The following is a 14,595-nucleotide window of genomic DNA, read 5'->3' on the forward strand; positions in this document are numbered from 1 at the left end:
CTTGGACATCCAGTCAATATCTAAGAGCTGAGTCTCTCATTGGGCCACCTTTACTCTTCCTCCACACAGGGCAGTATGTGCGATTAGATGGTTTGTCCTTTCCAGCTCCTCCCCCCAGATCTAGCAGTGAAAAACTGCCTCCTTCCTCAGGAGGAAACTCTTATCTGCTTACGTCTAAATAAAACCTAACGTTACACAATGAAGACAAAAATATCAAACAGTGCTTTTTGTATCTAGCAAATTACTTCCGATGCCTCTGAGATATACACAGGGTTTTTATAAAATACCAGTTGCAATGGAATGAAGCTCAATAGATGGAGCTGGTTCATTATAGCAGGACTCGCAAGCAGTATTTTGTAACCTGACATTAGCCAACTAGTCAGACCTGTTAGTTGTCCTCAGTGTAAACTGACAGCTCCCTGCCTTTTCTCCAGACACCACTAACAATTTACTGACTATACCAACAATTTCCTTCTCTTCAGTATCACCCAGTTTCTAGGTTTCTACAATCATTAAAACACAAGATTCCCTCTTTCCCAAATACCTCTTTCCTGTTACAAAAGGCATCTGGTGAACTCTTTTAAAAGGAGGATACTGCATTTCCAAAAGGGACAAACACCGCTGGTACGGACAAACACAAAAAAAACTTACCTCCAGTAAAGTCACAGACCAAATACTGCTTTCAACCATTGGTGTAAAGACAGTGAAAACAGGATATAAAATAATTTTTAATACCAACAAAAGTAGCCAAAATAAAATAAAATAGCCAAATCTTCAGTGGGTTTTTGGTTCCTATTTTTAAAGAGGATATTCTCCAACTTCCATTACGTACTTGACAGAAAGAAGACAAACTTGAGAGCAGCAGGCGAGCCTCAGCCCAGGAAGACCGAAAGGCTTAGACTCCACCCTTTGCTCCCATCCAGCCAGCATGAAGGAGCGATACCAGACATGACTAGTGATGATGAGGTATTCTCTCTATGCTGCTACTCAAGCTGGGTGTAATGAGTCACAAACCTTGTTAAGCAATTCAGTGTCACATTTGCTGATGAACAAACACCCAAACCACAGATCTTTGGGCAAGAACAGGTCCTCAGTGGCAGAATGACAGCATGAATTAAAATTCACTTTCCTAGATGCAAGCAAACTGAGGTCTTCGTAAGCCCATTGGAAAGACCTCTGGCTTGTGAAGGCAGCTCTGAAGGAAAATCCTGTAAAACGCCACCTAGAAAGCCAAAAGGCTTTTACAGCAAACTGTCCAGGAAAACCTTTCATGGGAAGCAAAACTCAAGCACCCGGAGGTGGTTTGTGTTTTTTGCTTGTTGACTCAAAAAATATTCCCAGAAGTGCCATAGCACTTTTTTTTTTTTCCTTTCCTTTTTCTTAAAACCAGAAACAAACAAAAAATCTACATCAGGAGTTACCTTACATTTCTCCTCATGGCAGTTACCAGGACTCTGAATAAAAATGACCAGTGTATTAGTTTTTGCTTCCACTTCAAAGACACAAAAGGCTGTTATCTCCAAATTACCTTTATTCAGACAGACAACATCTCTGTCACGCAACAAAGTCCACAGATGAAAATGCATTCCTACCTTCAGAACAGAACCCTGGGCACAGGCAGGGTCTGACTGGAAAACTCCAGCCAACTTTGCATGAACATATCCTTTTTATTTAAACTCAAAGATTCCTAGATCCAACTTCAGCAATTTCTTATCAAATCAACCACAACCCTGTTACATGAGATGTTCTGTTCTCAAACACGGAAAAAAAAAATTATAGAAAAATATCAATCTGAATAATATTGCTGTTTTTTCTGCACATACAGGTCACTTTTTTATTGACTTCTATAGGCAATTTTTAATTTATTTTAACTAAAAATCATGAAAACTGGTGGCAAACAGGAATTTAGAACTTGTTTACTTTTACAACCTTTTAAAATCTGACAAAAATATGAGTGATAGCTTGTTATGTGTAATAGAAGATAAAATTAGTTGACTGTGAAAACATCCAAAAAAAGAAAAACACAAAAAAACAAAACACTTTTCCTACATAAAACTTGTAAATACAGGAGAAAAACACCAAACCTTATTGCTCTCTTTAATACCGTTCTTTTGGTAAATCAAATCTACTGCAATCAACATGTGAAACAGGAGCTGCGCAGGAACTCCTGTGGCATGTAACACATCTTACTGTAGCACGTGAACTCAACCTCTCAAGAAAACGTGACTGGTGAACGGCAGGCCTGGCTTCACAAAACCAGTCCTCTTCTGGAGCTTACGGAGCACTCAGGTTGGTGGCTTTGGAGCAGCAGCTGCCAGCTGGCTGGATACACCCCTGCTGCCCTCAGCCCTCAGACACAGGGCATTTTTCCCGGGGCTCCTCAGCCCCAGCACTCCTGTGCCCAGAAGGTCATTTCACAGGGAGACGTCCTTCCTCACTGCAATTCCGAAGTGCCAACACACCCCCATTGCTGTGGTACACCTCTATAGTCCCAACAAATCTCTTTTGGCAACAAGAACTGTGATACGCTGCAAACAACAAATCTGTAAAAGCTATAACTAAAAACTGTCAACAAACTGAAAGCATGTTTCCTCCTCGACCTAGAAGAGGAATGTTCGGCGTGGATCTCCATGCATCTAAGGAACACCTCCTTCCTGGGTAGTAAATTAAAATAACATTTTGTTCTGGAAGAGAAGCTGTAAAAAGTTTAACAACGTGGGCCTTGGGGGCACAGCCCAGGCAGAGAGCACGCAAGGCCAGAGGGAGCTAGCAGCAATGCTGTGCTCAGAGGCAATACCAGCTCTTCAAAGCAGTGGAGACTCAGTCATTTCCCAAACCAAGCCCAGCTGGACAGCGTCTAGCACTGACGCTGCCAAAACAAAATGCATTTGTAAGCATATGGGCTGCTGTATGATCTTTTAAGGGACAAGTGAAGCTGACTTTTTACTTTCTGCCCACTAGGAAACACTATGGAAATGTCCATTCCCACCAATCTCAGCCAGACACATAAATAAAATCAAGCAAGACAAGAAGCAGAGAACACTTACAAGCATTTCTCCATGACATCCGTCAGCTGAAAAATGAGTCCAAACTGTGCATTTAATGTGAAGCTAACCAGTTATAGAGCCTCTCTCTAATCACAGCCTCAGTAAGAAGAGCAGAACCAATCCAGTGAGTTACAAAAGTACAAGCCCAAACTTGGGCTGTGATCTTGACTGTGACAGTGACTCACACACGCAGGGGCCAAAGAGCCACTTTTTAATTATCCCCCAACTGCAAACGAGCATATATTCTTCACCATCAGTTGCCCAAGATTAACTAGTTAAGGTGCTCCTACAGAGCTTTAAAGAAGCCTTCTTTGGGTTTTAAGCATTATTTTAATTCCACAGTAGCATGAGTGAACCACTTAATTTTTATTTTATTTTTTTTTAATAGAAATTTTCTGGTTAACAACTCTTGGCTGCTACAGCAGTCCCGGTCCTCATGAACCATAAAACGTACACTCCTTAACATAAAAAACTATATTTAAAACATTGATGTTCACAGGTAAATACTTTAAAAAAATAAAAATTAAAAAAGTCAGTTTTACTTTCTCTGTAACTGTAATTCTATCTCATCCTATTTATGAAGCACGGCATAGTCTTTTGCCACAGGTTTTCACACTGTGGTTTTCTGAACATGGTGTACTTTCCTTACGTTCACATACTGTGTAAACCTTTGCACGCCCTATTATTTACTACTCCACATTCCAGGCATTCTCTATACCAACAGCATTGTCACTTCACATAATAAGGCACAATGAAGAACAGCAGGATAACAATACAGGTGTGTGTAAGCAACATCAATTCCCAGCAAAACTGGGCAATATGCAGTAAAGTGCTTCAATTCTGGCAGCTTCACCTAAGGAAATCTAACCTCTTTTTAAAATAAGCAAGTAATAAATGAATCCTGAACTCTATGTAAAGTGTAAACATAGAGGCAGAACCTCCATCACACAAAAATCTATGGCAACAGAATGTAGCAGTAACAATAAAATAAATACACCAGAATGATAAGCAATACTGATCCAAAATTTAAAAACTATTATTTTTTTTTTGGTGAACTATCAAGTTATCATATGAATAACTGAAGCTCTATTCCTCTGCTGATCTAAAGCAGGATATTTATTACTATGAATTCTATTGCAGTAGTACATTAGGACTCCAGGCGAGCTCAGGATCCCACTGTACTAGGCATCATATTAGCAAAAAAAAAAATTACTAACATTTCCTACAAACAGATGAAAAACAAGGATCATATCAGTCAAGGAAGAGTTCATCTTCCAAAAGTCTCTGTGGATGTTACTGCATACAGCTTGTGCTAGAACAATATGTATTTTCTCCTTTTTGTGTCTGTAGCTGAGAATCACCCTTTGTTTCTGCGTCTCATGAAGATCTCCCGTAAAAGTGCAACAGCAGGAGAGTTACCTACAAACATATAAACTGAAAGAAGAAAAATATTATATGTGGCTATTTGAAGATGTCTTGAGAGTAACAAATTGTGATTCAAATACTCCTGTAAAACACTAAGTCCAAGCGTTCAAAGTGCTCTTTCAAGAAAGTTTCACCTGCCATTTTAATTCCCTAAAATCTGCATCAGCATATCCTAGAGAGGTGAGCGTGGTACACGTACCTCTGCTTAACTGCTAGAACTGGATCACTTCCCACAGAATGTAGCCAACGAACCAAGTTCCCATACAGCATCTCCCATACCTTGTATCTGTCCATGGGATCTTCCTGTTGCAGCTGACTCTCTCGCATTGTTTGGTACTCTTTCTCATATTTCTTCAGCTTTTTTGTTGGCACCTGTGGAACACATTTGGAAGACGTGTATTTAGAGATTAGAGAAATGCTGGACAGGCTGCCTGAAAGCTCTGCCTGCAAACAGGAAGCAAAGCAAGTGCTGGAAAGCTGCTGATGAATGAAGTCGCTCCCCATTGCCCCCCCGTCCCTACTCAGCAAGCCATGTCAAACACTTACCAATACAGTTCACACTGGCAGAAATCCTTCTGCGCCTACTGTTGTTAATTTTTCAAATACTTAGCAGAAAATGAGAGTGAAGGAGAGACGTTTTAATGAGAGAAACAAGAAGGAAAGAACCACAAACAACAGGATTGAGAGAACAGGGATGAGGAAAATATGCTTTGATATGTATGATTCACTAAAACAAAGTGCCTTAGCAAAAAAAACTGCTACCACTGAGATTAGAAGAAAAGAGTGTGCATGCACAAGGACTGGACAGTTCCTTGGGGGAGATCAAAGTAATGGTTTTTATTGCTGAAAGAGTATTAATGTCTAAATTGCTAGCTTGTGACCAATGCCCTCATGCAGTCTGGCACCAGAATCCTAGGCTAAGGTGGAGATGCTGCAGCACTCGCTTCCAGCCGCAGCAGGGAAGCAGCAAAGCAACAACACAGAAATCACAAGCCGTTTGGTAAACAACGAGGCAGAAAGGTCAAGTCCCAGGGAGTTTGATTTCTGGGAAAGCACAGCTTTGAACATGAAACAAGGTACACAGAGAGCCCAAGTATGTTTTTAAACAACGCATGGAGATCCTTTGCTTTACTTTCACCTAATTGGTAACGCCATGCATTACGAGCCATCCTGCCTCTCTCTGGAGACCAGTAATAGCATTACTGTACCTCTGCTGTACAATGAGAAGCTGCCCATTATCATATGCTGGCATCCAGAGAGATCACTAACACAACACACCATCAGGACTTGTAAATACATGCTCTTTCTGTTTTGTTATGTATTTCTGATCTGTTATGTATCTGTCTCTTCCTCTTGTATGTATTGATCTTGTCTAGCTAACTGCTGGTGCAAGGGCATGCCACTGTCACCTTGCCTGAGGGCACAAAATTACTGCCAATGAGCAGAGATACATTTTTACATGTGGTTTTGTTATTGGTTTTCAGTCCAATACCTCCTTCCTCTGTGATACGGGATGGGACCAGCAAGTTCTCAGCGTCACTGCAGAGAGGCCTCTGGGAGGTACAGGAGAAAACATGAAACCCGTGACCTGCACAGCAGAGTGTGCAAGGAGCTATCCTGGAGAAGCAGACAGTGCTAACAAAGCCATACTGATGCCCACAATCACAGATGAAATCTTACACAAGCCCCCCCCCCCCCCCTTAAAAAAAAGCAAAGTAAAGGGGAAACAAAAACTTTCAGTGTTTCGGACGTACAGATGCAAATTTCACTTCTATCACTCAGTATTGCAAACCACAGTGAAATACAAATTATTTAATGAGAGGCGCTTTTTAACTTTTCAGCCGGGCAACACACTAGGTACACAACCAGCCCTTTTTGTCTTAGCTGCAACTTGAAACCACTGAGGCTATTTAGTAATCAAGAATAAGAAATCAGTTCGGCACAGCATTTTGAACTCCGTAAACCCATCACACATCCAAAGCCTCATCTATTCCCTCCTTCAAAAATGCTTACTTTAATCTTACCCAGAGAAACAGATCAAGGCTTCCAGGCTGGAGCATTACGAGGATCCTCCAGACCCAGCTCTCTTGTGTTATTTTGGCATTTTATGCTCCTGTGTGCTACCAGCACAAAATTAAGATAGGCATGAGGGAAACATCATGGGGCAGTATAGCAAAAAGGTGCAACATAGGTGAGACTTAGGAGATGATCTCTTCAACTAAATATTTTCCTGATTCTGGTGCTTTTAACTAAGCTTTTACAGTACAAATAAGAAGTAACTCTCACTACAGAGAGAGAGGGAGAGAAGCGTGCCACGCATGCAGCCACATGAATCCTTCAGCAGGAATCAAGCTCACGAATCAAGAGGGCACGTCTTAACACCCTGTAACTCTTCCCACCAACCACTCATCTCTTCTTTACATTCCTCAGTTTTGATTCACAGCTGTGAGTAGGACCATGCCTGGGTCCTCTGTGGCCACAGCAGGGGCAAGTTCACAACTCCTCCAAGAGCCACCCATGGACCAGCAGCTGTGTGCTGGGACCAAGCGCAGGGTCCGCACGCCTGGTCTGCTCTCCAGCAAGTGGCGTGCCAATGTTTCTTTACCAGTGTTAGCAGCAAATATACTAAACCCCGATCAAAGCATCAGGGTACATGAGAATATGCAGCGTTGTAGTTAGAAAATGGCTTCTGTGCTCATCAAAAGAATATCCTGGCTTTGGCATGGCAATGCCAATGTACACTACAACCTTGTCTTAATTGGAAAGCAGTACCTAAATACAGTGCAATTCTATCTTAAGGATTTTGTTGTGGTAGGAAAGTCCTATTAGAGAACCAGTTCATACTAATCCACTTATCCCATGAAATACAAACCCTAGCAGGTATGCTTCATAACTCTGGCAGAGCTAGGTTACTCTGTTATTGTCTATTCAGCCACAGTATTCAAAGAAGTTTTGTGATTTATTACAGCACTTTCTCCTTCTGCAAATACCCTGCTAAACTAAAACAACAACAACAACAAAATTAAAGCCTGTTTCCATATTTCCTAATTTAATGCCCTTAAACAATTTGTGAATTCAGCAAGGGACTTGTCTTTAAGCCCTTCTATAAGCACCTAGTGCTAGCTGTGCTTTGGTCTTCATGGATTGCTCCTGAACAAAGCGTGCTCATAAATTTTCTGTAAAAGCTTCTGTAATATTGATTTCTTCTTCCTTAAGCACCACGAGACATATTGGCTAGAACTGATGGTTATCAAATTTAGGAGACTCTCATGGTTTATAAATATTGTTCATCTGTTTATCTCAGTATCTTCTTGACTCACTTTATTTTATTGTCTTCATGCATAAAATCACATCACAACTAGTCATACATACAGAAAAAGCCACGCAGAGCATCTTAACAAAACGTCCATGCAGAAGAAATGAACAAACAAAAATTCTTTCTGGAAAAAATAATAGACAGGTGCATGGAGCATCCAAGGAGTCACTGCAGTGAGCTGATATGCCTCAGGTGAGAAAAAAATACTTGTTTTTTAGCTGGCTCCCTGTTCAGGCAAGACTTGAAAGATCTGCTTCACCTTCTCTGGCAATCCTGCTCACTGGCAGCGTGCCGAGCATCGGCATTCACTCAGCTCCAAGAGACCTCTCCCTCATTCTGCAATTTCTTTTGCTGTTTACAGGCAGTTCAGTCTGACCTTGCTGGATTAATAAATCACACATCTATGACTCCTTCCTCTGAAATGTTTTATTGCTCTAATGAAGCACGAGCACTCAGAAGAGGTAGTTATCATTATGTTCATTTGGCAGCCAAGGAAATGGAAGCAGAGATGTAAAGTGATTTCCTGAACATGCAGAAGACAGCCAGAGGCTGATCCAGATAGATCCCATTACCTGTTTTCCAATTTCCAGTATCATCAGAGTGCCACACAGGGCAGAGCATCTTTCCCACATTCCCCCTTCTCTTGCTTTCTAGCATTGCATAAAGCCTCCAAAAATACATAGTCTCATCAAGCGACCAGTACAGTCAGCATTCAGCTCTCTGCACACCTTCTGGTTCTGAGAAACGCACTGGGGACACACAGCCAGCGCCCAAACTGTGTGATGCTTTCCTTTCCCATTTCTGAAGTAGTCAAAATTCTGCTGTTTCCCTGGCTACATATGCACTTGGCATTTAGGAGTGATGCCAGGGACTTGCATTCCCTCAAAGATGAGGTTATGTGACGTGCTGGTGACCAACACAGGAGATTAGGGTGCGCACCGACAGCAGCCACAGACACCCTACAGTCCCACTTCCCTTTTTTCCCCGTCTGTCACGTGCCTCAGCCTGCAGTGCCCCACTCTACCCACTGCTGTAAGCTGCGCTCCCCAGCACACATGGTGCTCGGAGAGGACAGGGCCAGCACCCCAGGACCAGCGTCCAGCCCTCGCTCTGCAAGTGAGCACTGGCTCCAAGTGGCTCTCACAAAACCACAGCTACATGCTCCCCTCGAGGGAATCCCAGTTACACTTGTGCATACTTAGTTTTCTTCACGTGATGGTTTAAAACAGTATTAAAAGCAAGCTAATTTTGACATGATGCTTGGTTCTCTGAGGTGTGTCCTGTGAAGATGGCAAGCTTTAAACAGAACTTCAGAAGGTGGATTAGTGGAATTAAACCAAACAGATTTCATGCATTGTCTTTGTTCACATCTGAAGTTGCTGTCTCACTTTTCTCTAATTAATACTTCATATTTAAAAGACAAATTAGATTCAAGGAAGGATAGTCCAGCTCAGCACTTCATTAAGCCAAATTAAGACTCAAATTTAATACATGAAGAAACTGACTTGATGCTTTACTATTCAGTCATTGATGTGGATAGATGTATCATCCTTCCTTCAAAGCATGGTTGGCAAAAGGTGTGAAGAAACACCTTGCAAGATCTGGCACTGGAAATAAGATGCAGAAGTAGATAAGCAATTTATTTTTCTTTTGGGAGGATACAGTAACAAAAAAGAAAAAACTCACAGAAACATGTTGACACAACAGACTTGTCTCTTGGATTAGATTTTAAAGGGGATGAGTGGGATGTCATATAGAGACATTATGCAAAACAATCAGAACAACTTTATCTCCAATGAAATATTAGCCACAAGCATGAAGTCTGAAAGGAAAAAGGCCAAATCAGAGTTTCTCACAAAACTCCATTCACACTGTCTGCAGAAAGAAATTCTGCAGCATTCATATGGAGAATGAATGTAGGGATTAAAATCAGCTCTTTCCTAAATAAAATGCACAAGCTGGAACACAGTTTGAAGGATTCCCGCCTCTCCTTTTGTCACTGTGCAGTGAAGGGCTTGCTGATAACAGGCTGATTTCAAACCTGCAGTGAAGCAAGTGGAACAACTGTCATCACTGTTTCTCCTTGCTGCAGTATCACTGCCAGGACCCTGACATCCCCATTCTAAAACACAACCACAAATCTCATTGAATGTTGTATCACCCCTGGGTTTAGGGCAACATGGTCAAAAAGTTTTTGTGAAGAAGCCTCTTATCTGATTCTAGCATTATCCTCACTGCAGCCTGGCTTTGCGCAAATTTGCAGCACAAAACCTGCAGTCCCGTCGCAGCGGGTAAAGGTGGGTCCGCACTGCTGTTACTCTGCTCGCGCTCATGCATTGCCAGCAGCACGGTAAGAGCCCTGAATGTCAGATGTTACTTTGCCATCTACAGAGACAGGAAGGAGATGTTGCCTGGAATTCCTTGGAAAGGTCCACTATGCTGGAGAGATCGTCTGCTTCACGTGCGCCTGTCTGGCTGCCTGCTGCAGAGCAGCATCTCTCACTACCCTGTAGTTGTAAAAAAGAACTTACAGAGATGTTCTTTTCATATCAGCAAAGCAGCTTGCTCTGAAACAGCGCACCTAAGTGTGCCTTCATTGCAGGGTTGAGGGTTATTCCTTCTGTACACGACCTCTTTGGCAGTTCTGTAGGTGTAAGACCTCCTGAAGAGAGCCTTCAGGATAACACAAATCCAGGCTGAATGCTGGCTGGGGGCAAAGCAAATCAGCTTTGCTTTGAACTTTTATTTTTATTCAACTCTTTCACATCGCCCCACTATTAAAATATCTCAATTGCAGCTGAGACATGCATAGAAATTTATAAAAAGAGGAAAGGCAGGTTGCAAGCTTACAGCGTACCCGCACAATTTGCTGTGATTCAAAATGGCAGTAGCCATGATCAGCAACGCTGGATGATTTCCAAAAGCAGATCCTTTTGTCAGTCTTCAGTCTCTAGCGTATTTCCATTCATCTAAACCTGTGGAACCTCGCATAACACATTATTCTGCCATGGCCCTTCTGTTTACAGATCTGCTTAGTTAGGCTCAGTTAACAGTACAGTGAACTTAGTTAAGAGTTAGCTGAGGCCGAAAGATATTCGGGAAGCTTCTTTATACAGCAATCCACCAGCAACACAGGGAAAGAGAACAAGAAATTCAGATTCCCCAAGCTGTGGCTCTGAACACCGGAGCGTACTTTGGCACTCATTGCAGTACTTGTGTTTTGGAGGCACATATATGGACTACAGGGGAATCTGCATTAAAAAAAAAAAAAAAAAAAAAAGGCTCAAGAAAAGCACGTTATGCCTTGTGGCAGAGATTCTTCAAAATATTCACCTCCAGATTCCCAAATTAGTTTTCAGTGTTCAGAAATTCCTTTGCACTTTGAGCTATGGAGGGTTTATTATCCACTTTAACACTATGTTTCAGCAAGAACAAAACAACAAAAAACCCACACCCAACATCCTGAGTGGCTTAAAAGCAGTGCTTAGAAATGGCTGATTATTTTATAAACTTGCAACGGATGTCTAGCTGCTCACAGACAAAAACTGCTTCCTCTCATATAGATAAGGGCTTTAGTACTGAGATGCACACGGTGAAGGGAAACAGCTACACCCGCTTTGTCAGCAAGCAACCATTTTGCATTTAAATCAGCTCTGGTCAACAGGAGCACTGTTGTGAAGGATGAAAATATTCCAAACGTTCTAAATGGAAGAGGCCTGTACACAGGTCATTTGTATTATCCGACATAATTTAAAGAATGTCCGAACGACGAGGTCTCTGCCACAGAAGACTACGTAAGCTAAATGGAAATCCTGATATATCCTGAGGACACGGGCTAGGAGTGGGTAGGTGGTGGAACTGATGCACTGACCAGACATTTGGGACAAAGTCCTGCTCTCCATAAGAGTTTTCTACCAACAGCAGCAGTTTTTCCATCACAGACCTTATCTGTTGGTTTGTACCTTGCAAAATAAGAGTTCTGTGTGATGTTATATGTCTTTCTTACACCTTTCAGTATAAAGCACTTGGTGCTAAAGGTTTTACTATGTATATACGTGTCTATACACACACACACTCACACACCTCCTTGGTGACTCTGCAGAACCAGACCCTCAGCTCTCCCCCATTTCGAGGTGCATCGTTCTTTGCTGTAGACCTAAGCCACGCCAATGAAAAGAAATGAGGACTGTTATGTTACGCTACATGCAGCCCTAGAAAGCCCATGGAGAAATCCTGTCTCAATACAGAGAAAATGGTGAAATTCAGTAAATTTGAAAAACAAAACAAGTGGAATCATTTTGGCTTTTGGGAGAGAAGGGAATGCCATGGTGGTGCAACAAAACGCTCTCCGTTAGAACAGTGCTTTCCCTGGTGGTGCCCACGCGGCTCACCAATAAATCCCACCTCAAAGGCACGCTGCCTGACTGAGGGTCACCGTGCCAGGTTTGTCGCCTGTACACTCTAAGAGCTGACATGTCAGCCACTCCTCTCCCCCAGCCCCAAGGTGTTTTTTTCACGTTGCAGTGCCTAAAATCTCATGACTCGGATTCATGTGCAAAACACCACTACCACCCCTCTGCACTGCCCCCCACTTTTTCTGAAAGGGATGAAGTGTGACTTGAGCAGCAGTTTTCAAACTTTCTGCCATGACTCCCTCCCAGTTCAATCACCCTTGTCCTTGTCACTGCCACATGAGAGCCTGTGGCGGCATGAAGTGTTGAACATCTGGGATGAATAAAATCTAATCCCGTGGCCTGGGCTTCTTGACACATTTCTTCACACATCACAGTAATGAAACAGAAGGGATTGGGAAGAGAAGTGAAGTCTTCACCTGTGTCCCTGGGACAACAGAATCAGAAAATCAGGAAAAAGCCCACAGGAATTTTCTTGCGTGACTTCACAAAGAAACAACCTCTCCCCAGCTAGAGGAAGCAGCTGCACTGTATTTGGGTTCCCTTTCCAGCCCCGTCTGTAAGATCCTGATGCTAACACAGATCTATCTACTGGCACACTTACGGGAAACTGCCAACATGAGGCTAGCAACTGATCAGTAACCCGGTAAAAAATATTGCTATTATCGAGGCTGTAAAGCCGGTCCCATTGAACAGATTTAGCCCACAGAACCAACAGCTTGCAGCTTACACGCCCTCAGCTGAATGCACCCGAAGCCTGCCACGAGGCTGGTGCAACCAGCTGTCCACAGGACACTGCTGAACTATCACATCCCATCTTGCCTCCTGTCACACTGCCTGCACAGCACAGGGCTGATTGTTTAAAAAAAATAAAAATGATAATAATAATAATAAAATTAAAAAAAAAAATTATATATATATATATATATATATATATATATATATATATATATAAAGTCTTCTTCCTGAGCAGGAGGATTGCAAGTGTAAGCCATATGTCCAAGAGCTAGCTGTGTTCATTGCTGAGGAACCTGCTGGTGCTCTCTGAGCATGGATTATTTTGTTAATGTTGTTTTACATCAATCGTTTTGCGTCACAATATTAAGAAAGTCTTACTGCTGTCACACTTACATTTGCAAGTGTCCTTAAAATCGCAGTCAGATTTCTCTGATGTGTGGTGAGGTCCTTGATGCTAAGAACACCTTTCATTACTTTTATGAATAATTCAAGCCCCCAGGTTATTAAGAGCAATTACTTTCTAGTGCATTACTCCACAAGCAGAAAATACGTACCTCTTCTTTATTACGGCTGAATCATTATACACTTACACTCAGGGCTCCGCAGCCATTTCTGTTACATCAAATACTCTTACCTCCCTTTCAGTAATTAACACAACTTTTACCACATCTTCTCAAAAGCCATGCCTTCCTTCTACTTGCCCAACCCCATAAAAAAAACACCGCTAAAAGCCTCAAAATAAAAACCTCATTGTTTAAAACAGCACAATAAATGAAGGCATTTTGAAAACGCACGTCAGACACCGCCCGGTTTCCCAGGTATTGGGAACACTCACTGATGGCAGTATTTTAGGCAGATAACTAATGCTTGCCCTGCTCTGATAGCTTTACAGTCCTTCATCTGCCGAGGTTTCCTCCGTGCCTTTAACGAGGCTTTGGGTTTTGCCGTATTTTGTGTATTTTTCAGCCTATATGGGACCTGCAAAGCCTCTTGTCACGGAGCCAGCAGGTCACTGGAGGCAGGGCAGGCTCGGAGAGTCTGAGAGCATCAGCTGCCCGGTGACAGGCTGTGAGTGCTGCTGGAGAGCACCTCTGGGGAAGGGAGCGCACAGCACCGCTGCTCACCAGCCCTGAGAGAGACGAGGTGGGCGTAGTGAGTGGTAAACACAACCTATAAACCCCCACACAGAAGACTTGCTCTCATCCATTGCAACTACATGAGACGCTGCTAGGTTAACCCACTGCTGATGGACCAGGACTCACCACCTCACCATCCAGCAGGTGGAAGCCCAGCAGCATCTCGGCACCGGCAGCAGCAGGAGGCATGCGTCAGGCAGGAGGGGCTGAAGGCCACACATGGCCACAATGCCAAGGCCAGCTGGAAACCCAGGCTGCCACCGCCTCTCAAGAAAGGACTCTACAAAAGAAAAAGTTCCCACAAAGCGAAAACACCCACTTTTTGTGGAAAAGGTCAGATAACGTTAGCAGCAACACCTAACTCCCACCTTTTTCACCCTCTGGTGCCATCCCCACCTCAGCAGCACAGCCCCATTTTCTTTCCGAGCTCTCCGTCCCAGGCCTGCCTCTTCCATCTCCCCTTCCTCTTGGCAGGGAAAGACCCAGGCACCCAGCTGGTGGCTAACTGAACTCCGTGCTGC

General features: G+C 42.9%; 1 protein-coding gene across 12 annotated transcripts in view; it reads right to left on the reverse strand.

Moving 5' to 3' along the window:
- Positions 1 to 14,595, reverse strand: part of RABGAP1L (RAB GTPase activating protein 1 like) — a gene marked incomplete at its 5' end in the record, with an annotated part of 249,414 nt that overhangs the window by 11,130 nt on the left and 223,689 nt on the right. For 9 of the 12 annotated variants that reach the window (XM_082766621.1, XM_082766619.1, XM_082766620.1 and 6 more), the window contains one exon: positions 4,752 to 4,844. In XM_082766621.1, the coding sequence (XP_082622747.1) occupies positions 4,752 to 4,844 (93 nt within the window). Of the gene's footprint in view, positions 630 to 651; positions 4,482 to 4,751; positions 4,845 to 14,595 lie in introns of those variants that run through there. The other 3 variants (XM_082766625.1, XM_082766617.1, XM_082766618.1) reach the window with 3 other exon arrangements.

This window comes from Aythya marila, assembly GCF_965140915.1.
Source record: "Aythya marila genome assembly, chromosome: 8".
In the NCBI taxonomy this organism is placed as follows: Eukaryota; Metazoa; Chordata; class Aves; order Anseriformes; family Anatidae; genus Aythya; species Aythya marila.